The following is a 27,485-nucleotide window of genomic DNA, read 5'->3' on the forward strand; positions in this document are numbered from 1 at the left end:
AATTTATTTAAAAAAATAAACCTAAGACTATTATTATTTTGATATAAGTTATCGTTTTAATTTTTTTCAATATACCATTATAGACTTTGAATATCATTGAAATAATAATTTGGATTTTGATATTACTTTTTGTTTCTTAAAAGGTTTCAAACGATTCATTTATTGTTATTTAAAATCAATTTTGAAATTGGTTTCAAGCTCTCTAAAAAAAGTTTAGTATAAAGTAAAAATAACTTTTAATGAACGACTGATGTTAAAATTTTAACGAAATTGGATATTCGAATTTCAAACGTATAATAATGATTTTAGTTATTTGTTTGTAATTCAAAAGATGTTATTCATAAGGACTCGAAGCTTTAATCGCTAACTGTGTTTATCACTATATTATACTATACAAAATTAAACGTTAAAAATACTTTGATTAGTTTTAAGGTATTTAGGTATACTTTTATCATATTTTCACCGTTTGCGTTGACTTATGAGTTAATAACTGCTAGTAATCATAAGCGCAACTAGTGGTGGCTGGCGGGGCTCCCTGACTTAGGGTAAAAAATAAATTATTCAAATGTAATATGTTTCCTAAAATATTAATAAACCTTTTAAAGTTCAACAGTAATACTTGTTTTTTTTATTTTTATTTTTATAATTATTTTAGCCTTAGTTACACCACTGCTATATGATATAATATTAAACTATTTAATGTTCTTCTTCTTGGGTTCATTTGGACTATATCGTTTCACAGCCAAGCCTCCATCCTTCTCTGTCCATTGCAAAAACTATTTATTATATACCAATTATTGTTTATTTTTATGTGATCTGTTTTTGGTAAATATTTACAACATATTTTGTTATAGTTACTATCTATGACGAAGTACATCCGATACCAACTATAGACTCCCCGTTTTTTTATTCATTAAGTTATTAATTATTATCTATTTTTTTCTTGTCAAAATGTTAAATAAACGTTTTATCAAGGTTGATGGCGATATTTCTACGGAAATATTGACATATTATTATTTACTTTATTAGTACCCAACAATAAAATATTTTCATTTTCGGTTATACGATTTCTTACACTTTTCAGGAAAATAATGTGTTTTTTTTTTCAAACAGTTTTGATTTCTAGGGATACATACTTAGAACCTATAAAAGCATAGTATTTATAATATATAGTATTGGTATAATAGTGTCACACAACAAACACACATACGTATTACATATTATTATGTATAATATGGAAATAAAAACACAAAACAGAAATACAATACTGTTCTTTTTCAATGTTTAATATTCTATTAAGCACACTAGACAAATAATAACTACAATAGTTTGAAATAAAAACAAATACTAATCCTACTTATGGATTATGGAAATCACTAACTGTCGGTCAAGCCGAGAGATATTAAGTACGACACATATATTATAAGTGTTACATGGAAATGACTACGAAAAAACTGCGTTTCGGTTCACCTTGTGTGGACAACACTGCACATTGCTCGGTGTAGGCCAACCGTTATGCTTAATAATAATAATAATAATAATGATAATTATAATAATAATAATGATAATAAAGTAATACACATAATGATAATGATAATAATATTAAGAATAACATTAATCATAAATTATAATTATTATTATTCATTACTATAGGTATATGCTAGTATAATAAGTGTCTATATTTGACTAACAATAATAATAATAATAATAATACATAAGCTCTAACAATAATAAAACCATAACTACCAACACAAAACTAATCACAAAAACATTATGTCTTAGCGAATACAACGGTTACAGAGCGCGATAGTAGATAGTATAATAATAATAATAATAATAATAATAATTATATGTATTATAATAAATAACTTAATTATTATTGGTAATATGAAGTGGTTTTTTTTCTTATAAACAATCATTTGTAATATTATAATTTTAATCTTAAAATTATTATAGTATTCGAAAGAAAAAAAAATGAATACACTAAAATTACGACGACGAAGAATAATAATATTATTTAAAAACTCACAAAAATCCCGATTCTGATTTCTAGTTATTGTAGATTTAATTTTTTTGCTTAAGTAAGTCAAAATATGCTGGTGAAAAATCACACTCACACCAAAAAGCACACAAATACACACACAAACACACAAAATCGTGACACACGGTCATAAAAGATAATATAATATAATCGTTTTGATGAAGTATAATATCATTACAATAATTATCGTACATAAATATCATTATGATATCGTGTTGGTGTATTATATCGCACCTAAATATAGGTATAGCTTATATAATATATATATATATTATATTTATAATTATTATTGTATGACGTGTATATTTTAATATATTATAATTACAACGCATAATTTCATCATAATATTAAATATTGTATAAAGTATAGATTTTCTTGCAAGACGACAGTTATTATTTATCACAATATTAAAAAAAGAAAGAAAATAATAACCGCGAGCACTCATTGTTTTTTAATCTTATAATTTTTTACTTCCGAGTACTACGAAATCCACGATAAAGAATAATAGTAATTATTTATTTTAAATATTATTTATTAATACTTATATAATATTATACAGAAGGGGGCCACCACAATTATATATCTTATTATTATTAGTCATTTGACCGAAAAAAAGCTCTTAATTATAGAAGTTTCCAAAAACAGTTTATTTTTCGGTCAATCGACTCGCGTAAGGCCCACCCTGTTGCTGTAATAGGTCCATAATTATTTCAAATTTATTCCGGCTCCTTCCATTCGACGTTGGCCCACACTGGAAGGTCCGTCTCGTAACTCCATCCAGGCCCCTGTGGACATACGAGAATATTAGTAAAACTTTATGTAAGTACGTGGGTAAAAAATAAATGTTCATAAATAGGTAGGTGTGTATAAAAACATGTTTGGTTATTGTTTCCGAGATAATTTGTTGTAGAATAATCTTCGACCATTTAAACTAGTTTGTACATAATAATATATTATATTTAAGCTAGTTCATATGTTCGAAGATAATATTAATATTATAATCAGGAACTGGAACCTTTAGGATTTTTCCGGTTCTGGTTCCGGTTCGGTTCTTATAAAAAATATATAATAGGTTCTGGTTCCGATTCCGGTTCTTAAAATTACAAAATATGGGTTCCGGTTATTTCCGGTTCGTTCCGGTTCTTAAAAATGACCTATTGCTTATTAGGTAGATTTTTTACTCATAAAGTCATAACTTGGCCCAGTCTTATAAAAGATACTTTAAGATTTTATTTAAATACAAATACAAATACATCCATTCAAAAAGTATTTAAAATACATACCAAATACTTTTTTAATTTTACTCAATTTATTTCAGTTTGCAAAATTCATTTTTAATTGCTAATTTAAAATAGTATAATGTTAGTTTGTTACATTCATCCAGATATTATTAGAACTTTTTGAACCTCCTTCTTAAATTTATACTGGAAAATGAAAACTAATAAAACTGGCCATATAATAATTTTGAAATCATTTATTATTTGGTGGGTAATTAAAGAATTTAACAGTTATTAATAAAATCAGAAATTAATTTAATTATTTTACTAGGTAAGAAATTATTAATTTAAGAAGTGTATTCAATTTTCAAAAATGATTTTAATTGATTAACAAGTGTACTGGGCTTAGGTCTTAGAAGTTGCTTATAACTAATAAGCAAAACATAAAATTACAGTATGACCATAAGATTAATAAGTCGTAAATTACTCGTACGTTTTAATGCGTGAGTGTGTGACTGTGTTTGAGAATGTGAGACAGAGTTATAAATAACTATATAAATATTATTTCTCGTAATAGTCGTAGATATTTGGGAAAGATTGTAGAAAAACACATCATTGTTGTCGACCATTCTCGGTACATTACCAATGAAAATTGCAACCTGTATGTGTGTAAATTAATCAGTCTCAGTCGTACCTATAATACGATTATTTCGAGTTAAAATATTAAAATACCATATCTTACTATGTACATAACAAAAATATTTCTATGAAAAATAATTATTTGATTACAACAAAATCCAATTTAAATAAAATGTTCAGTTATTTGAAGTACAGGACTTTTTCTTAGAACCGATAAGAACCTAAAAGAACTGGAAAACTTATTTTATATTAAATTGTGGTTCCGGTTCTAATTCCGGTTCTAAGCATTGTAAAATATGGATTCCGGTTCCTAGATTTTCTTAAAGAACCGGTTCCAGAACCAGTTCTTTCGGTTCCGGTTCCAGTCCCTGATTATAACATCATTGTTGTACAACATTTTTCCAAAATATATTACACAAGTATGAAGTAAGTAGGTACCTACTAGTCTCAAACAATTGTTTGAGTAACATAAGTATCAACTAAAATACTTTCAAATAAAAAAAGAAATCAATTAAATATAACATAAAAACAGCTACACAATTATTTTTCTAAGCTTCTTATATCGTGCACCATAGTTGTAAGAATCGTTAGTCAATAAAGTCATTATACGATTTTACAAGTTATAGCTTAATTAGGATAGTTAACACATTTTAAATTATTTTATATATTTATTACACTTAGGAGTAAAAAAAATATTTATATAATTTTTCATCGCATGTCATAAATATGATATTCTGTTTAAGATGTCAATCTTAATGGTTACACATAGTATCACCATTCATGAAGACTTTTTACAGCGATGATTTGGTCGATAGTCAATTAAAGAAATTGATAGTTTTGTGATACATTTTTCAAAACTTAAAAAAAAAATGGGGTTTAACCAACAGGTAGTGTTCAATATCATAAAAAATGTATTTAAAATACCTTAAAATAAAAAGTATTAAAAAAAGGATCCAACGCTAAAATTGTATTTGAGTCCCGGTAGTCAAATACCTTAAAACACCGTATAAAATTGTGTCGTGAGCATTATACAGTGTTATAATTAATAAATATTAATGTAGGTACGTTATAAGGTACATAATATTTAATTATGTGACATAGCGAGCACAAAGCCGGTAGGAAAATATTGCTTTAAGACTATAACATTGTACAGTATGGTTTTATTGCAGTTATTTATCGCATACCTGTATGAATCGGACGGGGCGACGGTATATTTTATAATTGTGTACATTTATAAATGCGTTCCGGGACAACCGATAAAGTCTTAAACCTGCAGCTAATGCATACGTTAGTATATTATAATATCGATGGTGACAATGCAAAAGGACATAAGCGATATTTTCAAAATTATTCAGGAGAGCCAAAAAACTATTATTTAACAATAATTAAATTTTGTAGATTATATTTTTAAAAAAGATGAGTAATACTCTATTTAAGACAATTGTTCTTCGATTTTTTTAGTTAAACATTAGTATTAGTTAGAATTGTCTATTATTATATAATTTGGTGCTTATGCCCCATTCATTTCCATACCTATAATTTTAGTACTAGTATTTTGGCGCTTATGTCGTATTAATTTTCTTCTTATTGTGTGAATATTCACACGCAAAACTAATAATTATTATAAAACACAAATAGTCAATCATAGTTAATTTTCATTGATAATAATATTATAATTTATAATCATAAATCATAAATAAATGACATGTTATTTTAATAGAAACGTAGATAAATATTCTCTTTGGAATAAAAATGTTGATAACTTCATACGATATTGCATTTTTAAGATTAAGATTATTTATCGTCAACCGAACAGATAACAGAAAATGGTTTTTTTATATAAAATCTTTTATTAAGTATAATAATGATGTTGTCGCTTAGGCCCCATAAAGTAAAATCCTATGGCGCTTATGCTAACATTTAAAACTAAATGTCGCTTATTCCCTATTTATGCACATACCTGTTAATTAATTTAAATTTTTTGGTGCTTATGTCTAAATCTAAATTTTCGTTTTATATTGTAAATAATAATCGTATCGATAAATGAGTAAGAGCAAACGATACAGAATGACGTCGCTTATGCCCTAATTACCAAAAGTCGATTTCATAAAAAGTGTCGCTTATGCCATTTTGCATTGTCGCCATCGATATATATGTATATATATATTATTATTTATTATAATAATAATTATTAGCCATTGTCCATTATTAGCTTAGTGAGTTAATTATGTTCAAACAGGATTTTATCGTGGGGGGGGGGGGGGAGATTCAACCATGAGATTTATTTCCAATATATTTATACGCTCAGTGTTAATGTGATTTTGTCCTCAAAAATCTACTTTACGGTAAAAATGATTCTGACCTATAGATTCAACCAAATTTGATTTTTAAATTAATTGTGAGAAATATTCTACAGCCCAAACTGAAATCCGTTTTTCAATATTTCAATCTAAGTCTTAAAAATATTAACTTTTTTTTACAAATAATAAATAATTAATAAATTATAAATAAAAAAAAAATCAGAGTAAAATGCTGGTCGTAGAAAATTTTTCTTTCAGATAAAAAAAAAAATAATTAAAATCTGACAATTCTACGAGGTCTGAGAGTTTTCCCTGCGAAGTCATTTTTGTTATTATATTATACCTATCATTCCCCCCCCCCCTAAATATGTATCGTAGATTACAAGCAATTAATTATAAATAAGGTGGTATCTAAAATTTAAAATATATAATTTATATATTATAATTACAAAAAATGTTGAAAATCGGCACAGGTTGACTCGTTAATTTAAATTATATAGGTAATCATTCGAAAATAATATTAACATTAGATATAAACATTGACTATTATTTATCACCCAAGTCGGTAAAATAAAAAAAAAAATGATTTACATACATGTATTATTCATACACGGCATAGTAGTCGATGTAATTAAATAACATATTTTTATTGACAAAGTATGTAGTAAGTATACCTACTTGCAAAGTTTCAACGACACCCTCCCCCTTCCACACCATTCGGAGTCCACCACTTTCAATGGGCCAGCACACTATAACTAGCTCTAGAGTCTAGGTCATACTCGTTTCTTGTATTAAGTTCTACGATAGGCACATGCCTGTGTAATATATTTTCTGGAAGTCAGCCTATATCTAAAAATTGTTGACATTTTTTTGTTATCGTTTTTTTTCTATGCAATTCAATGGATAATTGGATGCGTTTAATTCGAGTCCCTTTTATAGATGACAACAAATAATATAGAAACGTGATTTAAGGAACCTATAATCATATAGTAATACTGCAGCGCTTCGTCAATCTGGGAACCATCCCTAGGGAACCACCACTCTGATTAGACCAAACAAATTGGAAATGTAAACTTGTTAATTTAAGTTTAACAAAATGAACGCTGTTGTTTGAACGTTTTATTTAACGTTGACCACTGTATACTGTACAGTATAACTTGTCATTTATTTGCCATGGTTTTATTAAAAATTGAATAGTTTAAGTCCAATACATTTTATCCTTGTAAAAACATAACAATTTGTAAATTTAACGTAGGATTTTTCGTTTTATTTTTATTGTTAAAATTCATACTTTTAAGCTAATAACAGTTTGTACTTGACGATAAGTGTGACTTTATGAATAAAGATACATTGGCCCGATGGGGCATGTATTTTGATCATTGGACTGATACTTATTATATGTAAGTATTTAAAATCGTAATTTTAAACGAATAATAAGGGTATAGAGATTCGATGAGTTTATTCAAAACGGGGTTGTCTGATTTTCCTCAAAAATAAAGGACGTGCGTTATATTTCACGTATCGTATTATTGTTCGTCAACGCTATTTTTGTAGCCTACCCCCGAAATTGTTTTTGGCAATACGTAAATGGCGCGTACCGTTTTACACCGTTGGCTGTGTAAATGCGGCGTAGGTATATATTCTTATTTATTTTATTAACCGAAAAAACGTTTTCCAAAACGAAATGCACATCATCGTAAGACCAATAATATTCGCCTCCCGCGCCGCACATCTCTTGGAACATAACACAAATTACATTTTGAAGACTGCACCGTATAATAAACCGTACGGAAACACTTCAATCGTCAAGCCCCCCCCCCCCCCCTCGACGGTCCATTGTTGTATGCGACATTACAGCCGGGGCTTATGTACGTACGCATCGTACATTTTCTATGCGAATAATCGTTTCCAAGTGTACCTACGCGTGTATATAGTGTTATTGTGTATTGGGTTACACGCGTGACGTGTTGCGCTTACACGTCGTCGCTATGACGCAATAAATGACATTTCGGACTGCGGCAGGGTAGGGCAAAAAGTGGTGTGCGAGTTGGGAATATAAATGCAATATCGGGCGAGACTCTATTGAATTTGCACTGCGCCAGTCGTTGTATTTGATATTATGTGCAAGAAACCGATCAGATGCACATAGCGAACCTAAGGATCCGGAAGTAAAAATATATACATAGTAGGCACGCGTTGTCACGTGTGCAATGTGAGCCTACAGCGTGTTCAATGTGTTTTTCCGTTCCCGAAATATCCTGTGCCGTCTGCAGGAGGATAAGATATATAGTATCAATAACAGTAGGTATACAACTGCGGGCTTATGCGAATCGTCATCGTCAGTCTGCAGATGGGTATATGATATTTCCATACATGGCCGGTAGCTATTTAAGTATGTGCCTATACTCACGTGCGTACCGTCTATATCACGAAATTATTTAACAGTAGGTAGGCCCCAACAACAGGGACACGAATTTATCGTTTCAATTGACATATTACGTACAATAGGTAAAATACTATTAACTATATTATTATACTAGGCTATAAACTATTTACCTATTACCCGAGTAAAAAAAATAAAGATTTTTTTAATCCAAATCTTTCAATCGGGGTTTTCAGTTTATGTACCAAACTACCAAATACCAATACTCTGTAAGTTGTTTTTTCCGTACCCAAATGTTATTATTTATTATATTATAGTAGAGGTACCTATCTAAAACTTTATCATAATAAAAATAAAATATTAAGTAACATTGTCTGAACCCTATTTTTCTCCGCTATCAACTGTTATTAAATTATTATTTGCGATCATTATAACTTATGACGTGGGTACTTCTTTGTGATGTATTATTTTTTCATTTGGTAATATATTATAATATGTTATCACTTTTTAAATTATTCAATAATCGCAAAATTGACTCATCGAAAATATGAATACAAATTTACGACGTAAAATTAAACTAAAAACGGCCAAACTATTTAATTTGCAAAATTATATTATTTTCGTGTAAAGGTTAAATGTGAAATAAATTGTAAATACAAGATTAAGTACCTAATGAGAAGCACTCAAGATCACGCAACAATTTTTATGAAAAATATGATCGACATTAATGTTATTAACAGTGTAGATAATTCAACACAAAGCATTTTTAACGACACTACATATTTTATAATTTAGAATTAGATGTAATTTATATCACAACAACAACGAGAATTTATTACCTTAAATTGCAATGTCGGAAGAGTTGTCAAACACAGTTTAATGCGATTACTAACATTTTTAAGTGCATGGTATTATGATGAAAGGAAAAAAATCTGAAACTGAGGGCAGGGCGGCGAGGGGGATTTCGATAAAAAAACGAAATATATATAACCATAAGCGCAACTAGAGGGGGCTAGCCCCCCGAAACATGTAATAGCCCTTGCAAAATAAATTGTTCATTTGTTTACTAAAATATTAATAAATCTTTAAAAATTAAACTTTATTTTCTTACTTTTTTTTTAATTATCTAATTTTTATTTAAACTTTACAATAATTATTTTATGATAAATATGGTAAATATCATTAGCTGTGTGCCTGTATTTGTTTTAAAGAAACGATTTATGTCGGTATATTGGTAAGATTATTATACATGTTTTAATGAATATGCATTGAACCGAAGTATAGACTGTAGAAACAGAGAATTGCGGTATAAAAATCCCCTGAAAAAAATCCTGGAAAAATAACCACCAGACTACATAATGTTACTTACAACTATAGGTACTAGATACATGAAATTGATTGATCAATTATTTTTTAAAAGCTAATTAGTGTAATTATCACATTATTAATATTTAATTACAATTATATTATTATACTTACTAGTAGTATAGTATACCTACTTTTCATAAAAAAATTAAAATTTAATAAATAAACAATAATATAATTTTTTTTATATCACGATTTTAAGCAACATATTACCTACAACATTTATTGATTATTTATTTGATAACTATTTAGATTATTTGACTTATCGATCGTTCGAAATATTTTTATTCGATAATCTTAAAATTTAACTAAAACTATAACTAATACTTGTAAAATCGACTTCTAATAATAATAATTATTAATATTTACATTTTACTAATCGTCAAAATATTATTAGGAAATGTAATATTTTATTTAGGGGATATATTATAGGTAATATATAATTTGAAAAATTATGATATAATAATAAGAAATAAGTTAAATTGTGTTCAATACCTACCTACCTACCTACCTAACTATATATTTAAACTTTGAACATAGATTGGTTTTTAATTTAATTTTTCTTTAATCTCTACTTGATTTTGAATTTTTTCAATGATATATAATATGTATAGTGTATACGGTAATACCTATACTATAAGTATATATTTGTAATTAAATATTAATAATATGATATTTACACTAACTATAGCGTTTAAAAAATATTTGCTCAATCATTTTCATGTGTTTGTGAGTAATATAAACTAATATTGTAGTCTGAGGATTTTTATTTTGATTACCACAGATATAGTATACCATACTATTGTGAAAAATGAAATTTGAGTAAATAAATATATATTTTGTATGATTTTTTTTACATTTTTATGTGAATATATATATGATGGTGTGGGGGCATCGCCTCCACGGGTTACTTTTCATGTAATATCTGGCGGGGGCTACAGCCTCTTCCAACATTTTAGCCCTAGTTGCGCCACTGTATATAATATAATATGTACAAATAAATAATAATACGTTATGAATTGAATATTATTCGTAAAAATTATAGTTTTGCCCATCCATATTATTATTATTATTATTATTACTATGAGAAATATTTTTAAAACCATTTACGGTAGGTACCTACCGTATTTATATATTAAATGTCTGCTGAATTATAAACATATTTTAAATTACCGAATGACAATATCGATTACTGTTAATATTTGTTTTTTCATTTAGTTTGCCTGTACGACGATATATTCTGTGTGCCTTAACAATTTAGGATGTCGCTATAAGACTCTTATTATTAGAGGCTAATATAATATAATATACTATAATAGGTATGAGTACTGCTTTTCGTGGAAATAAAGGACTCTTATTTGCTTGGCTCTCAGTCTCTGTTTTCAATTCAAGGGGTATCGGTTGTCATTACGATATTAATCTAAAATATTAAGAAATAATAATATACTAAAATAATATCGAAACACTTTACTATTTTTCAGTAGGTACGATTGCAGACTGCAGCAATGATAGTTATAACTATGTATAATGTATATTATACATAATATTATTTTCAGTATTTGAAGTATTGAGTACGATTAATGCGTATAATAATTATATTCATAAGTGAGCCTCACGAATTTTCATCGAATATTTAGGCTAACAAACTAAGTAAATTAAGCATGATATTTTGAATTATCTTAATTCGATAATTATTGTTTGGTTAAAATGAACTAATTAAAAAAATCCCTAACTATCACCCCTAAAAATGGGAAGAAATAAGAACATTTTATTTTTACAATAAATATTGTAATGCTATTCAAAATGTTAGTAGTTAAAACTATATTATACTAAAATAATTTATTTAAATGGTAATTGTATAATAATATTTTTTCGCGACATAAATATTTATAGTTTATAGTTTAAGCAAAAACAACAATATTATAAATTAAAACAATATAGGACGTTATGCAATACCAAAGCGATTTTATTTCAGGCATTAAGAATAAAGAGAACGGAATCGATTTGCTATATACCCATTATACTGGCTACCGAAATATTATTATATTATTGCGTACATTTTCGTAATCAGCTCACGTGCCAAATACCGATTGGTTTCTAATTCCATTACGCGATGACGATTCGACTCATTCGATACAACAATAATATTATAACGGTGTGCCTGCGTACCTACAGATTATTGTCGAATTAAATACTTACACTGTACTTCCAAGCGTGCAAGTACATGATGAGGTCTTTTGGTTTCGGGTCCCTGAATTTCACCCGGCACTCGTAGCAATGTGGGTCGTGGGTGAGCTTCTCAGCGTCGAAATCCATGTCCGGCACGTCTTGTCCTGTCTGCGTGGACACGTTCATTGCACTGTCGTACTGCAACTGAAGCTGATTGGTTTGTCTGCCCTTTATCTGCAACTGGTGCTGATGTTGTTCCACCACCGATTCGTTCTTTTTGAAACCTTTTAGACAGTTGTAATATAAAATATCGAAACTTATAGTATTTTCCATTTCAAATCAATTTAATCAAAATATTATAATACTCCAATACCATTTAGTAATAATAATATTGCTGCTATTGTTGTTATCGTTGTTGTTGTTGTGTTGATGTTACTTAGGTATATAAACGGGTTATTTTTATATTTTTTTTTCTTTTCAGAAACCAATGTGATACAAACGCATTGATTACATAGTAAAATCCATTAATAATTCATTTATTTATTCGTTAATATTGTAGTAGGTAGGTAATACTATTGATGCTATATTTGTCATTATTAATCATATCATTTGTTAACAAGCATTTTTTTTATATTAGGTTCAGCAAATACATATTATAGTGAAAAATATTAGAGACTGAGACTTGTATTACATGTAATAAATTTGTGGTTAAAAAAGAATACAACAATTTGTCTCAAAATCGTTTTATTTTATCATTTATTTTCTCATTTTCTCGTTTCAAAAAATGCTCACTTACATCCCGCAGATACCGCACGATATTTGATATTGTTGTTTGAACTTTCTCATTTCAGCTATGATGAAACACTTACTACATCTAGTATAGATTTCTTATATATAAATATTATTTTTTTTTGAAATAGCACTTAGGTACTGAAAATTCCCAAATAACCTTCATGAAGTTCTGATATGTTATCTAAATATATATTTAATAAAATATTATTTTTTGATTTCATAATTCATTTCATAATTATTTATTAATATAGTACGTTAAAAACAGAATTAGTTTATGTTTTTTATACAGACTGATGAATTGTTGATTGTTAGTTTGTATTTTTAAAATAAACATAAATACAAAAATATGATACGAACGACTTCTTTTAAAGCTTGAAAATGTATTTAAAACAACCGTTGATAACATTTTTGATATTCATGTAGTTATTTAATATTAAATGTTTTAATTTAACGATAAAATACCCATTATTTAAAATGTATGAGACAGTAACTAGGGTTCATCTTACAATAACAGAAATTATTCTACATAAGAATACGATTTTAAATCCAAATACTAAAAATAATGAAACCATGCTAAGCCATTTTCTCAAGAGACCTCGCTCATAAATATAACTGGGTATTTTCAAGGATCGCAAATAATAGAAACAAAGATACGAGAGCACTACTGAGATACAATGAAATATAATAATATGTGTATTGTCTATATTATTATATATCCGTTTTTTAATTAAATAATTTTTCCGGTATAAGTTTGAACACTGAAATCATTTTAATTAACCACATAATATAATATATATATTTGTTTGGTTGTAAGATTAAACATATATACTTAATGAATATAGTACAATAACGTATTTTTGTTTTTAGTAGTGACAATGTATTTTATAAAATAATGACATTTTCTATAGCATAAAAACGAATGTACGTATTAATTATTGTATAATTAAAAAAAAATATTTTTTCAGTACTTATTTTGAATTAGTTACCTGCGTTGGTAACTAAGGTAAACGGTCCAGTGGTGAAAACATTTTGTACTTAATAATCTAAATGTGCTGACTAAATATTCGTCTCATTAAGGTGTACATTTAATTTGTGATATTGAAATTGTATGACAAATAGTTGACTGTGATTACGATAAGCGATGGTTTCATAAATTATTGTACTTAATACCAATAAGTATATGGTTAACTTTTATGCTAAATGGTTGGCAGCTTTGAATACAAATAACTATAAGCAAATGTAGATATTCTTTGATACAGATAGTTATATTAAAATATATTAAATCTTATATATCAATGAAGTTCACAAGTTATTTGATTGAACAGATGAAAATATGGAAATAAATGTAAAATTATAAAAGACAAATTACATTTTGTATTTGTAAAAGGTATGTTAAAATGTAATTTAATAAGATTTTAGGTTTAAGGAATATATTTTACACATCTAAAATAAATACTTTTATAGAAGAGATTTTACCTAATTATAAAAATACTGCACAGAAAAAATATCAAATTACTATCACTGTCTTGACCACGGTTAAATGTTACCTATTGACAATAATACTTTTTTATAAGCTGATTAATTTATTTTATTCTGAAAATGTATATTAGTTCGGTCGTTATTGTTTCTAATATCATTTTAAGACAATTAGTTGAAAACTAAATGAAAAAGTTCAATATGCAAGAAGTCAAATGTTGTATATATTATGTGAGTCAAAATACATTTTAATAAATAATAAAAAAAAACATCATCAATACAAATTTAAAAAAAGCAATTAAGTTTTTAATTAATTATATATAAATCTACAGTAATAAGAAAGTTAAAACAAAAAGAAAAACTTAAAATGCTTTTCTCCATAGTCTAATATTATATAAATAATGTTGAGATTATGTTTGAAATCGTTGCGTTCAGATGTATATAGTATATAATATTAACAGATGTGATCTTGTAAAATAGTATATAATATTAACAGATGCGATCTTGTAAAATACAACACATAATGTTGGGTTGCATGAAAAATTAATTAATTTAATGGTCCAATAAAATGTAATGGACCGATTATACAACTAAATCATGTTTAAGGGACCATTAGCTCATTATTGATTCAATAAATGTTTAGTGATTGTTCACGCAATCCAGTAATAATATTATAAAATATATTAAATTGTAGCAATTGACCAGTTTATGAAATTGTTTTTATACTTTAGTGCCAATACACACACGGACGGTGCTATATTGCCTATACGATGCGCCGTTTTATAATTAATCCAACTATGTGTGCAATAATATTATTATTACGATTAAAAAAAAAATTATCACACGAACATGAACAAGGTATATCATACATATTTTTGTATGCGGAAACCGTACTCGATAAATGCAATGTAAAATAATTCAATTTATATTCTTGTAAATTATTTTATTTTCGAACCTTATTTTATTATAGTCAAATAAATATACAGATATAAGACGTAGGTACTCCAACAGATCTAATAAACGAATTCATTTGTAAGAAGAAATACAAAATATATTCTAATTAAATCAAGTATACGTTTTTTTTAGTGCGTGTTAAGGTTTACATTTTTCTTCTTTATCGAAAAACGATAAGGAAATAGACGAACTACCACGGCCGTCGGCCAACGACGAGGACGACGACGTCGTCGAATTACCACCGCCAGAAACGATGCAGGCGGGTTCGTCGAAAATGTAGTACAGAATAAGACGTTTATTATCTTTGTACTTACGAATTTCCTATAAAAAAACCGACTCGAAGTCATGTATGGTCAAGATTTTGTTACCCAGATTTTGTTAGTTTTAAGTGAGTTAGTTTTAAGTTAGTTTTAATTCTCGCAAAAAGTACTTATTTTTCAATCGTATTTTTTTTTTTTTTACCACACGTCTATATCTTTTTATGTATGGGTACAATATTATTTTGTTTACGTTTTTTCTGTTCCATCATACGCGTATATCTATTATATCCATTATATATTTTATAAGCCAATGTGTACGCAATACGACGAAAAACAATACTATTTAAATTTATTTTTCAATATTGGATAAACAAAAATATAATATATTTATTCAATACCAATATTATTATGTACATCAGCTCGGCTGTATAAGATATATTTATTTTTAAAAAACCAAAGAGAAATGTCATTTTTGTTTTATCGCGCCTCACGAAATTTAATGTTCAACGTTTAGATTAATTCAGTCATTATTATAAATTTTTTATGCAAAAAAGTAAAAACTATATGAATACTTAACACTGATATGTTATTATTATTATAGACGGTACATATTATATAAAAATTATAAACTTTTTAGATGTATTTATTTTTTATATTACAATATTTTCTATACAATGTATTCAACATCAAATTCTATACAGATTTATTTTTTCAATCTGAAAATCATATAAGCCTTGTATCAAGACATCAAGTAATGGTATTGTAGTAAGATATTGACTCATGAATCATGATACTGTCTCTTATACTCTTATATTATATTGTTAATTATTTTTTTTTAGTATATTTCAACATTTAGTTAACAGAAGGCCATACTTATACCATTAGGTACCTACTTACTACAGCAACGATAACTTTACCTATATGGCTAGGTACGTCCTATAATGATATAATATAAAATTTGAAAAAACAGTTAAATATTTACTAACGCTTAACGATATTAAACTATTATTATAATATTTATCATTATATTGAATGAAAAATAATTTAAATTACATACCGAGCTACCTGTAAGGTACTTAAAACTATAATTCCAACAGTTGAATTATAGGCATTGTAAAATACAATTATACATAATATTATTTTATTTTTATTCAAAATTTTGACGCTATTATAATATCGTAAATCTATTATTATTGAATATCGTAGTTTTAGATTTGTAAAATATTTGGATAATAGTTGTACGAGTGTACCATGATTTTGAATCCTTAAGACCAAATTGCTGCAGTGAGTTTTAAGTCTCGTTTATCTCGGGTTTATAAATAGCCACATATTATAATAAGTTTACCTCTCCCCAATTTTAGATTCAGAACGGAGTGATGAATGTATTGATTTTACAATTATGTGTGTTTTTTTATTTTAATTTTTAATTTTTGTGTATCATCACCGTTTGGGGCAGTAAAACTGTTCCGATTTTCTTCAACAGTATCTTGTGGAAATGTGAATATATTTGGTACATTCGGGTAGTCAGAATTTAAAATTCTCAATAGTTTTCAAAGGCTTAGGAAATACAAAACAAAAATTAAGGAAAAATGGTTATTTTGACGCAAAATCGGTTTTCAACAAAAACGATTTTGGTTTTTGGTGTAACTCTAAGACAAATTACTTTATATACAATATACATCACATTTTCATTGAATGTTTATATTAGCGTTTCCCATACACGATGCAATTTTCAAAAAATTTTAATTTGTTTTCAGCTGTTTAAGGGACATTTTTATTTTCAAATTTTTTTTATTTTTCTTTTCTATTTTGGATTCTGAGAGGAGCGATAAATGTATTGGTTTTATAAGGATACGTGTGTTTTGGAATTTTTTTTGTGGATGGCGTACCTTTAGAAGCAGGAATAATAATTCAATTTTGAATTCTGTGGGCAAATATTTCTACAAGCGTTTAGTAAAAATGATATATTTATCAAAATATTTTAGCTTTTTTGGATTTATGTTTGATAACATTTTTGTTTGAGAGTATTAATTTAATAGAAGGTTCTTCATAAGTTGTTTTTAACTTTAAAAAATACATATTATTCACAATTTTTTTAATAGGTTTTATAGTTTTGGAAGTTAGTTAGAATGTTTACAAAATTTGTCAAAATCACAAAAATATTCAAATTATTTTGTCGCTATAATTTGCAAAATGTTTGATTTACCTAATACCTTGAAAATGTAATGCAAGAATCCTTATGAGTTTCTTTCGAATATAAAAAATCAGGGTTTGGAATCGTAATTCAGTTGTATAGTATGCATTGAATGTTTTTATTTTTTAATCAATTTATTTAAAAAAATAAACCTAAGACTATTATTATTTTGATATAAGTTATCGTTTTAATTTTTTTCAATATACCATTATAGACTTTGAATATCATTGAAATAATAATTTGGATTTTGATATTACTTTTTGTTTCTTAAAAGGTTTCAAACGATTCATTTATTGTTATTTAAAATCAATTTTGAAATTGGTTTCAAGCTCTCTAAAAAAAGTTTAGTATAAAGTAAAAATAACTTTTAATGAACGACTGATGTTAAAATTTTAACGAAATTGGATATTCGAATTTCAAACGTATAATAATGATTTTAGTTATTTGTTTGTAATTCAAAAGATGTTATTCATAAGGACTCGAAGCTTTAATCGCTAACTGTGTTTATCACTATATTATACTATACAAAATTAAACGTTAAAAATACTTTGATTAGTTTTAAGGTATTTAGGTATACTTTTATCATATTTTCACCGTTTGCGTTGACTTATGAGTTAATAACTGCTAGTAATCATAAGCGCAACTAGTGGTGGCTGGCGGGGCTCCCTGACTTAGGGTAAAAAATAAATTATTCAAATGTAATATGTTTCCTAAAATATTAATAAACCTTTTAAAGTTCAACAGTAATACTTGTTTTTTTTATTTTTATTTTTATAATTATTTTAGCCTTAGTTACACCACTGCTATATGATATAATATTAAACTATTTAATGTTCTTCTTCTTGGGTTCATTTGGACTATATCGTTTCACAGCCAAGCCTCCATCCTTCTCTGTCCATTGCAAAAACTATTTATTATATACCAATTATTGTTTATTTTTATGTGATCTGTTTTTGGTAAATATTTACAACATATTTTGTTATAGTTACTATCTATGACGAAGTACATCCGATACCAACTATAGACTCCCCGTTTTTTTATTCATTAAGTTATTAATTATTATCTATTTTTTTCTTGTCAAAATGTTAAATAAACGTTTTATCAAGGTTGATGGCGATATTTCTACGGAAATATTGACATATTATTATTTACTTTATTAGTACCCAACAATAAAATATTTTCATTTTCGGTTATACGATTTCTTACACTTTTCAGGAAAATAATGTGTTTTTTTTTTCAAACAGTTTTGATTTCTAGGGATACATACTTAGAACCTATAAAAGCATAGTATTTATAATATATAGTATTGGTATAATAGTGTCACACAACAAACACACATACGTATTACATATTATTATGTATAATATGGAAATAAAAACACAAAACAGAAATACAATACTGTTCTTTTTCAATGTTTAATATTCTATTAAGCACACTAGACAAATAATAACTACAATAGTTTGAAATAAAAACAAATACTAATCCTACTTATGGATTATGGAAATCACTAACTGTCGGTCAAGCCGAGAGATATTAAGTACGACACATATATTATAAGTGTTACATGGAAATGACTACGAAAAAACTGCGTTTCGGTTCACCTTGTGTGGACAACACTGCACATTGCTCGGTGTAGGCCAACCGTTATGCTTAATAATAATAATAATAATAATGATAATTATAATAATAATAATGATAATAAAGTAATACACATAATGATAATGATAATAATATTAAGAATAACATTAATCATAAATTATAATTATTATTATTCATTACTATAGGTATATGCTAGTATAATAAGTGTCTATATTTGACTAACAATAATAATAATAATAATAATACATAAGCTCTAACAATAATAAAACCATAACTACCAACACAAAACTAATCACAAAAACATTATGTCTTAGCGAATACAACGGTTACAGAGCGCGATAGTAGATAGTATAATAATAATAATAATAATAATAATAATTATATGTATTATAATAAATAACTTAATTATTATTGGTAATATGAAGTGGTTTTTTTTCTTATAAACAATCATTTGTAATATTATAATTTTAATCTTAAAATTATTATAGTATTCGAAAGAAAAAAAAATGAATACACTAAAATTACGACGACGAAGAATAATAATATTATTTAAAAACTCACAAAAATCCCGATTCTGATTTCTAGTTATTGTAGATTTAATTTTTTTGCTTAAGTAAGTCAAAATATGCTGGTGAAAAATCACACTCACACCAAAAAGCACACAAATACACACACAAACACACAAAATCGTGACACACGGTCATAAAAGATAATATAATATAATCGTTTTGATGAAGTATAATATCATTACAATAATTATCGTACATAAATATCATTATGATATCGTGTTGGTGTATTATATCGCACCTAAATATAGGTATAGCTTATATAATATATATATATATTATATTTATAATTATTATTGTATGACGTGTATATTTTAATATATTATAATTACAACGCATAATTTCATCATAATATTAAATATTGTATAAAGTATAGATTTTCTTGCAAGACGACAGTTATTATTTATCACAATATTAAAAAAAGAAAGAAAATAATAACCGCGAGCACTCATTGTTTTTTAATCTTATAATTTTTTACTTCCGAGTACTACGAAATCCACGATAAAGAATAATAGTAATTATTTATTTTAAATATTATTTATTAATACTTATATAATATTATACAGAAGGGGGCCACCACAATTATATATCTTATTATTATTAGTCATTTGACCGAAAAAAAGCTCTTAATTATAGAAGTTTCCAAAAACAGTTTATTTTTCGGTCAATCGACTCGCGTAAGGCCCACCCTGTTGCTGTAATAGGTCCATAATTATTTCAAATTTATTCCGGCTCCTTCCATTCGACGTTGGCCCACACTGGAAGGTCCGTCTCGTAACTCCATCCAGGCCCCTGTGGACATACGAGAATATTAGTAAAACTTTATGTAAGTACGTGGGTAAAAAATAAATGTTCATAAATAGGTAGGTGTGTATAAAAACATGTTTGGTTATTGTTTCCGAGATAATTTGTTGTAGAATAATCTTCGACCATTTAAACTAGTTTGTACATAATAATATATTATATTTAAGCTAGTTCATATGTTCGAAGATAATATTAATATTATAATCAGGAACTGGAACCTTTAGGATTTTTCCGGTTCTGGTTCCGGTTCGGTTCTTATAAAAAATATATAATAGGTTCTGGTTCCGATTCCGGTTCTTAAAATTACAAAATATGGGTTCCGGTTATTTCCGGTTCGTTCCGGTTCTTAAAAATGACCTATTGCTTATTAGGTAGATTTTTTACTCATAAAGTCATACTTGGCCCAGTCTTATAAAAGATACTTTAAGATTTTATTAAATACAAATACAAATACATCCATTCAAAAAGTATTTAAAATACATACCAAATACTTTTTTAATTTTACTCAATTTATTTCAGTTTGCAAAATTCATTTTTAATTGCTAATTTAAAATAGTATAATGTTAGTTTGTTACATTCATCCAGATATTATTAGAACTTTTTGACCTCCTTCTTAAATTTATACTGGAAAATGAAAACTAATAAAACTGGCCATATAATAATTTTGAAATCATTTATTATTTGGTGGGTATTAAAGAATTTAACAGTTATTAATAAAATCAGAAATTAATTTAATTATTTTACTAGGTAAGAAATTATAATTTAAGAAGTGTATTCAATTTTCAAAAATGATTTTAATTGATTAACAAGTGTACTGGGCCTTAGGTCTTAGAAGTTGCTTATAACTAATAAGCAAAACATAAAATTACAGTATGACCATAGATTAATAAGTCGTAAAATTACTCGTACGTTTTAATGCGTGAGTGTGTGACTGTGTTTGAGAATGTGAGACAGAGTTATAAATAACTATATAAATATTATTTCTCGTAATAGTCGTAGATATTTGGGAAAGATTGTAGAAAAACACATCATTGTTGTCGACCATTCTCGGTACATTACCAATGAAAATTGCAACACTCGGTACATTACCAATGAAAATTGCAACCTGTATGTGTGTAAATTAATCAGTCTCGGTCGTACCTACCTATAATACGATTATTTCGAGTTAAAATATTAAAATACCATATCTTACTATGTACATAACAAAAATATTTCTATGAAAAATAATTATTTGATTACAACAAAACCCAATTTAAATAAAATGTTCAGTTATTTGAAGTACAGGACTTTTTCTTAGAACCGATAAGAACCTAAAAGAACCGGAAAACTTATTTTATATTAAATTGTAGTTCCGGTTCTAATTCCGGTTCTAAGCATAGTAAAATATGGTTCCGTTTCCGGTTCTTAGATTTCTTAAAGAACTGGTTCCAGAACCAGTTCTTTCGGTTCCGGTTCCAGTCCCTGATTATAACATCACTGTTGTACAACATTTTTCCAAAATATACTACACAAGTATGAAGTAAGTAGGTACCTACTAGTCTCAAACAATTGTTTGAGTAACATAAGTATCAACTAAAATACTTTCAAGTAAAAAAAGAAATCAATTAAATATAACATGAAAACAGCTACACAATTATTTTTCTAAGCTTCTCACATCATGCACCATAGTTGTAAGAATCGTTAGTCAATATAGTCATTATACGATTTTACAAGCTATAGCTTAATTAGGATAGTTAACACATTTTAAATTATTTTATATATTTATTACACTTAGGAGTAAAAAAAATATTTATATAATTTTTCATCGCATGTCATAAGTATGATATTTTGTTTAAGATGTCAATCTTAATGGTTACACATAGTATCACCATTCATGAAGACTTTTTACAGCGATGATTTGGTCGATAGTCAATTAAAGAAATTGATAGTTTTGTGATACATTTTTCAAAACTTAAAAAAAAAATGGGGTTTAACCAACAGGTAGTGTTCAATATCATAAAAAATGTATTTAAAATACCTTAAAATAAAAAGTATTAAAAAAAGGATCCAACGCTAAAATTGTATTTGAGTCCCGGTAGTCAAATACCTTAAAACACCGTATAAAATTGTGTCGTGAGCATTATACAGTGTTATAATTAATAAATATTAATGTAGGTACGTTATAAGGTACATAATATTTAATTATGTGACATAGCGAGCACAAAGCCGGTAGGAAAATATTGCTTTAAGACTATAACATTGTACAGTATGGTTTTATTGCAGTTATTTATCGCATACCTGTATGAATCGGACGGGGCGACGGTATATTTTATAATTGTGTACATTTATAAATGCGTTCCGGGACAACCGATAAGGTCTTAAACCTGCAGCTAATGCATACGTTAGTATATTATAATATCGATGGTGACAATGCAAAAGGGCATAAGCGACATTTTCAAAATTATTCAGGAGAGCCAAAAAACTATTTTTTAACAATAATTACATTTTGTAGATTATATTTTTAAAAAAGATGAGTAATCCTCTATTTAAGACAATTGTTCTTCGATTTTTTTAGTTAAACATTAGTATTAGTTAGAATTGTCTATTATTATATAATTTGGTGCTTATGCCCCATTCATTTCCATACCTATAATTTTAGTACTAGTATTTTGGCGCTTATGTCGTATTAATTTTCTTCTTATTGTGTGAATATTCACACGCAAAACTAATAATTATTATAAAACACAAATAGTCAATCATAGTTAATTTTCATTGATAATAATATTATAATTTATAATCATAAATCATAAATAAATGACATGTTATTTTAATAGAAACGTAGATAAATATTCTCTTTGGAATAAAAATGTTGATAACTTCATACGATATTGCATTTTAGATTCTGAGTGAAACGATGAATGTATTGATTTTACAATGATGTGTGTTTTTTTTTTATTTTTTTTTTATTTTTTTTTTTTTTTATTTTTTTTTTTATTTTTTTATTTTTGTGTCTGTGTACACGATAAGTAGTCGAAATAATGCTTCGATTTTCGACTTCAGTATCTTGTTCGATGGGAAAGTGAATATCGTTGGTGCATTGGGGAGGTCAAAATTTTAATTTCCCAGTAGTTTTCAAAAGCGATGTGAAAAACAAAAGAAAAATTAAGGAAAAACGGGAATTTTTACGCAAAATCGATTTTTAACAAAATCGATTTTGGTTATTGGTGTAACTCTAAAACAAATGACCGTAGATGCATGACATTTTCACTGGTTGTTTATATTTGCATTTTCTATACACAATACAATTTTGAAAATAATTTGACTTTTTTTGAACTGTTTACGGACATTGTCAGTTTTCAGTTTTTTTAAATTTTTTTTCTATAAATATCAATAAAATTTTATTTGTTGGGTAAAAAAGCTTGAAAATTTAATAGAAGGCTCCTAGGTTATTGTTTCAAAGGCAGATGAAAAAAATTAAAAATCCTTAGTCACAGTTTTTTTTTATACACGTTTAAAGTTCAAATCTTGAAAAAATACGGAAAAATCACGAAAATTTGCAAATTATTTTGAGTTAGAAATTCATAAAAAATTTTCTTTTTAAATCTAAGATTTTAAAATCTAATACAAGATTCCTCATAAGTTTGTCTAACTTTATCAAAAAAAAAATTTCTACAAGAAAGTCAAATTAAATTTTTATGAGCGTTTTAAATTCATATTTTTACAACATTAGATATTCACTCGATTTCTCATGTACCGATTTCCTTATTTTCTTGTAATTCAAAAACGAATAACTGTAGATACATGAAAATTTCACTGAATGTTTATATTAGCATTTCCTATACACCATACAATTTTGAAAATATTTTGACACTTTTTGAGCTGTTTACGGGCATTTTCAGTTTTCAATTTTTTTAGTTTTTTTTTCTATAAATATCAATAAAGTTTTATCTGTTGGGCCAAAAAGTGTAAAAATTTAATACAAGACTCCTGATATATTTTTACAATAGCAGTTGAAAAATATTGAAAATACATAGGCACAGTTTTTTTTTATAAGCATTTAAAGATCAAATTTGGACAGAATTTATCAAATTTATAATTTAATAATTATTTTGTAGTTAAAAATTTATAAAATTTTCAACTTTTATAGCTAAGGATTGAAAATTGAAAACAAGGCTCCACGTAAATAGGTTATTTATAAATTACTTTATTCACAATAATATCATCAAATATACTTGGTAATATCATAGGCTGACTGACCGTTTTCGCTCAGAATCGTTTTTCTTATACAATGATATTATATCATTGAATTCAAATTTAACACCATCCATTACAGTGACCCACTTGTAACCTACTGTACAGCAGAGCGACATCCACTTATCCACCTTTTTAAGATTAAGATTATTTATCGTCAACCGAACAGATAACAGAAAATGGTTTTTTTATATAAAATCTTTTATTAAGTATAATAATGATGTTGTCGCTTAGGCCCCATAAAGTAAAATCCTATGGCGCTTATGCTAACATTTAAAACTAAATGTCGCTTATTCCCTATTTATGCACATACCTGTTAATTAATTTAAATTTTTTGGTGCTTATGTCTAAATCTAAATTTTCGTTTTATATTGTAAATAATAATCGTATCGATAAATGAGTAAGAGCAATCGATACAGAATGACGTCGCTTATTAAGCCCTAATTACAAAAAGTCGATTTCATAAAAAGTGTCGCTTATTGCCCTTTTGCATTGTCGCCATCGATATATATATATATATATATATTATTATTTATTATAATACTAATTATTAGCCATTGTCCATTATTAGCTTAGTGAGTTAATTATGTTCAAACAGGATTTTATCGTGGGGGGGGGGGGGGGAGATTCAACCATGAGATTTATTTCCAATATATTTATACGCTCAGTGTTAATGTGATTTTGTCCTCAAAAATCTACTTTACGGTAAAAATGATTCTGACCTATAGATTCAACCAAATTTGATTTTTAAATTAATTGTGAGAAATATTCTACAGCCCAAACTGAAATCCGTTTTTCAATATTTCAATCTAAGTCTTAAAAATATTAAAAAAAAATCAGAGTAAAATGCGGGTCGTAGAAAATTTTTCTTTCAGATAAAAAAAAAAATAATTAAAATCTGACAATTCTACGAGGTCTTAGAGTTTTCCCTGCGAAGTCATTTTTGTTATTATATTATACCTATCACTCCCCCCCCCCCCTTAATATGTATCGTAGATTACAAGCAATTAATTATAAATAAGGTGGTATCTAAAATTTAAAATATATAATTTATATATTATAATTACAAAAAATGTTGAAAATCGGCACAGGTTGACTCGTTAATTTAAATTATATAGGTAATCATTCGAAAATAATATTAACATTAGATATAAACATTGACTATTATTTATCACCCAAGTCGGTAAAATAAAAAAAAAAATGATTTACATACATATATTATTCATACACGGCATAGTAGTCGATTTCATTAAATAACATATTTTTATTGACAAAGTATGTAGTAAGTATACTTGCAAAGTTTCAACGACACCCTCCCCCTTCCTCTCCATTCGGAGTCCACCACTTTCAATGGGCCAGCACACTATAACTAGCTCTAGAGTCTAGGTCATACTCGTTTCTTGTATTAAGTTCTACGATAGGCACACGCCTGTGTAATATATTTTCTGGAAGTCAGCCTATATCTAAAAATTGTTGACATTTTTTTGTTATCGTTTTTTTTCTATGCAATTCAATGGATAATTGGATGCGTTTAATTCGAGTCCCTTTTATAGATGACAACAAATAATATAGAAACGTGATTTAAGGAACCTATAATCATATAGTAATACTGCAGCGCTTCGTCAATCTGGGAACCATCCCTAGGGAACCACCAATCTGATTAGACCAAACAAATTGGAAATGTAAACTTGTTAATTTAGTTTTAACAAAATGAACGCTGTTGTTTGAACGTTTTATTTAACGTTGACCACTGTATACTGTACAGTATAACTTGTCATTTATTTGCCATGGTTTTATTAAAAATTGAATAGTTTAAGTCCAATACATTTTATCCTTGTAAAAACATAACAATTTGTAAATTTAACGTAGGATTTTTCGTTTTATTTTTATTGTTAAAATTCATACTTTTAAGCTAATAACAGTTTGTACTTGACGATAAGTGTGACTTTATGAATAAAGATACATTGGCCCGATGGGGCATGTATTTTGATCATTGGACTGATACTTATTATATGTAAGTATTTAAAATCGTAATTTTAAACGAATAATAAGGGTATAGAGATTCGATGAGTTTATTCAAAACGGGGTTGTCTGATTTTCCTCAAAAATAAAGGACGTGCGTTATATTTCACGTATCGTATTATTGTTCGTCAACGCTATTTTTGTAGCCTACCCCCGAAATTGTTTTTGGCAATACGTAAATGGCGCGTACCGTTTTACACCGTTGGCTGTGTAAATGCGGCGTAGGTATATATTCTTATTTATTTTATTAACCGAAAAAACGTTTTCCAAAACGAAATGCACATCATCGTAAGACCAATAATATTCGCCTCCCGCGCCGCACATCTCTTGGAACATAACACAAATTACATTTTGAAGACTGCACCGTATAATAAACCGTACGGAAACACTTCAATCGTCAAGCCCCCCCCCCCCCCCCTCGACGGTCCATTGTTGTATGCGACATTACAGCCGGGGCTTATGTACGTACGCATC

General features: G+C 27.1%; 2 protein-coding genes across 4 annotated transcripts in view; both read right to left on the reverse strand.

Moving 5' to 3' along the window:
* Positions 1-1,260: 1,260 nt before the first annotated feature.
* On the reverse strand, positions 1,261-13,113 carry LOC132934670 (uncharacterized). Its single transcript, XM_061000996.1, has 2 exons — positions 12,145-13,113; positions 1,261-2,826 (listed from the first exon to the last, which is right to left on the reverse strand). The coding sequence occupies exons 1-2, from the start codon at positions 12,445-12,447 to the stop codon at positions 2,758-2,760; spliced, it is 372 nt and encodes a 123-aa protein (XP_060856979.1). The 5' UTR covers positions 12,448-13,113; the 3' UTR covers positions 1,261-2,757.
* A 6,068-nt stretch (positions 13,114-19,181) lies between these two features.
* LOC132935396 (pseudouridylate synthase RPUSD2-like) overlaps positions 19,182-27,485 on the reverse strand; it is a 494,051-nt gene continuing 485,747 nt past the window's right edge. For all 3 annotated transcript variants that reach the window (XM_061001943.1, XM_061001944.1, XM_061001945.1), the window contains one exon: positions 19,182-20,747. In XM_061001943.1, coding sequence (XP_060857926.1) covers positions 20,679-20,747 — 69 coding nt within the window. In that variant the 3' untranslated portion in view covers positions 19,182-20,678. The remainder of the gene's footprint in view (positions 20,748-27,485) is intronic.

The sequence above is a fragment of the Metopolophium dirhodum genome, chromosome 1 (genome assembly GCF_019925205.1).
Source record: "Metopolophium dirhodum isolate CAU chromosome 1, ASM1992520v1, whole genome shotgun sequence".
NCBI classification, from domain to species: Eukaryota; Metazoa; Arthropoda; class Insecta; order Hemiptera; family Aphididae; genus Metopolophium; species Metopolophium dirhodum.

Excerpts from the sequence above, each read along its gene's own strand:
- LOC132934670 (XM_061000996.1), bottom strand. The coding sequence starts at position 12,447 with ATGGAAAATACTATAAGTTTCGATATTTTATATTACAACTGTCTAAAA. Across the intron at positions 2,827-12,144 it reads TGCACGCTTGGAAGTACAGT|GGGCCTGGATGGAGTTACGA; the intron begins GTAAGTATTTAA and ends GTATGTCCACAG.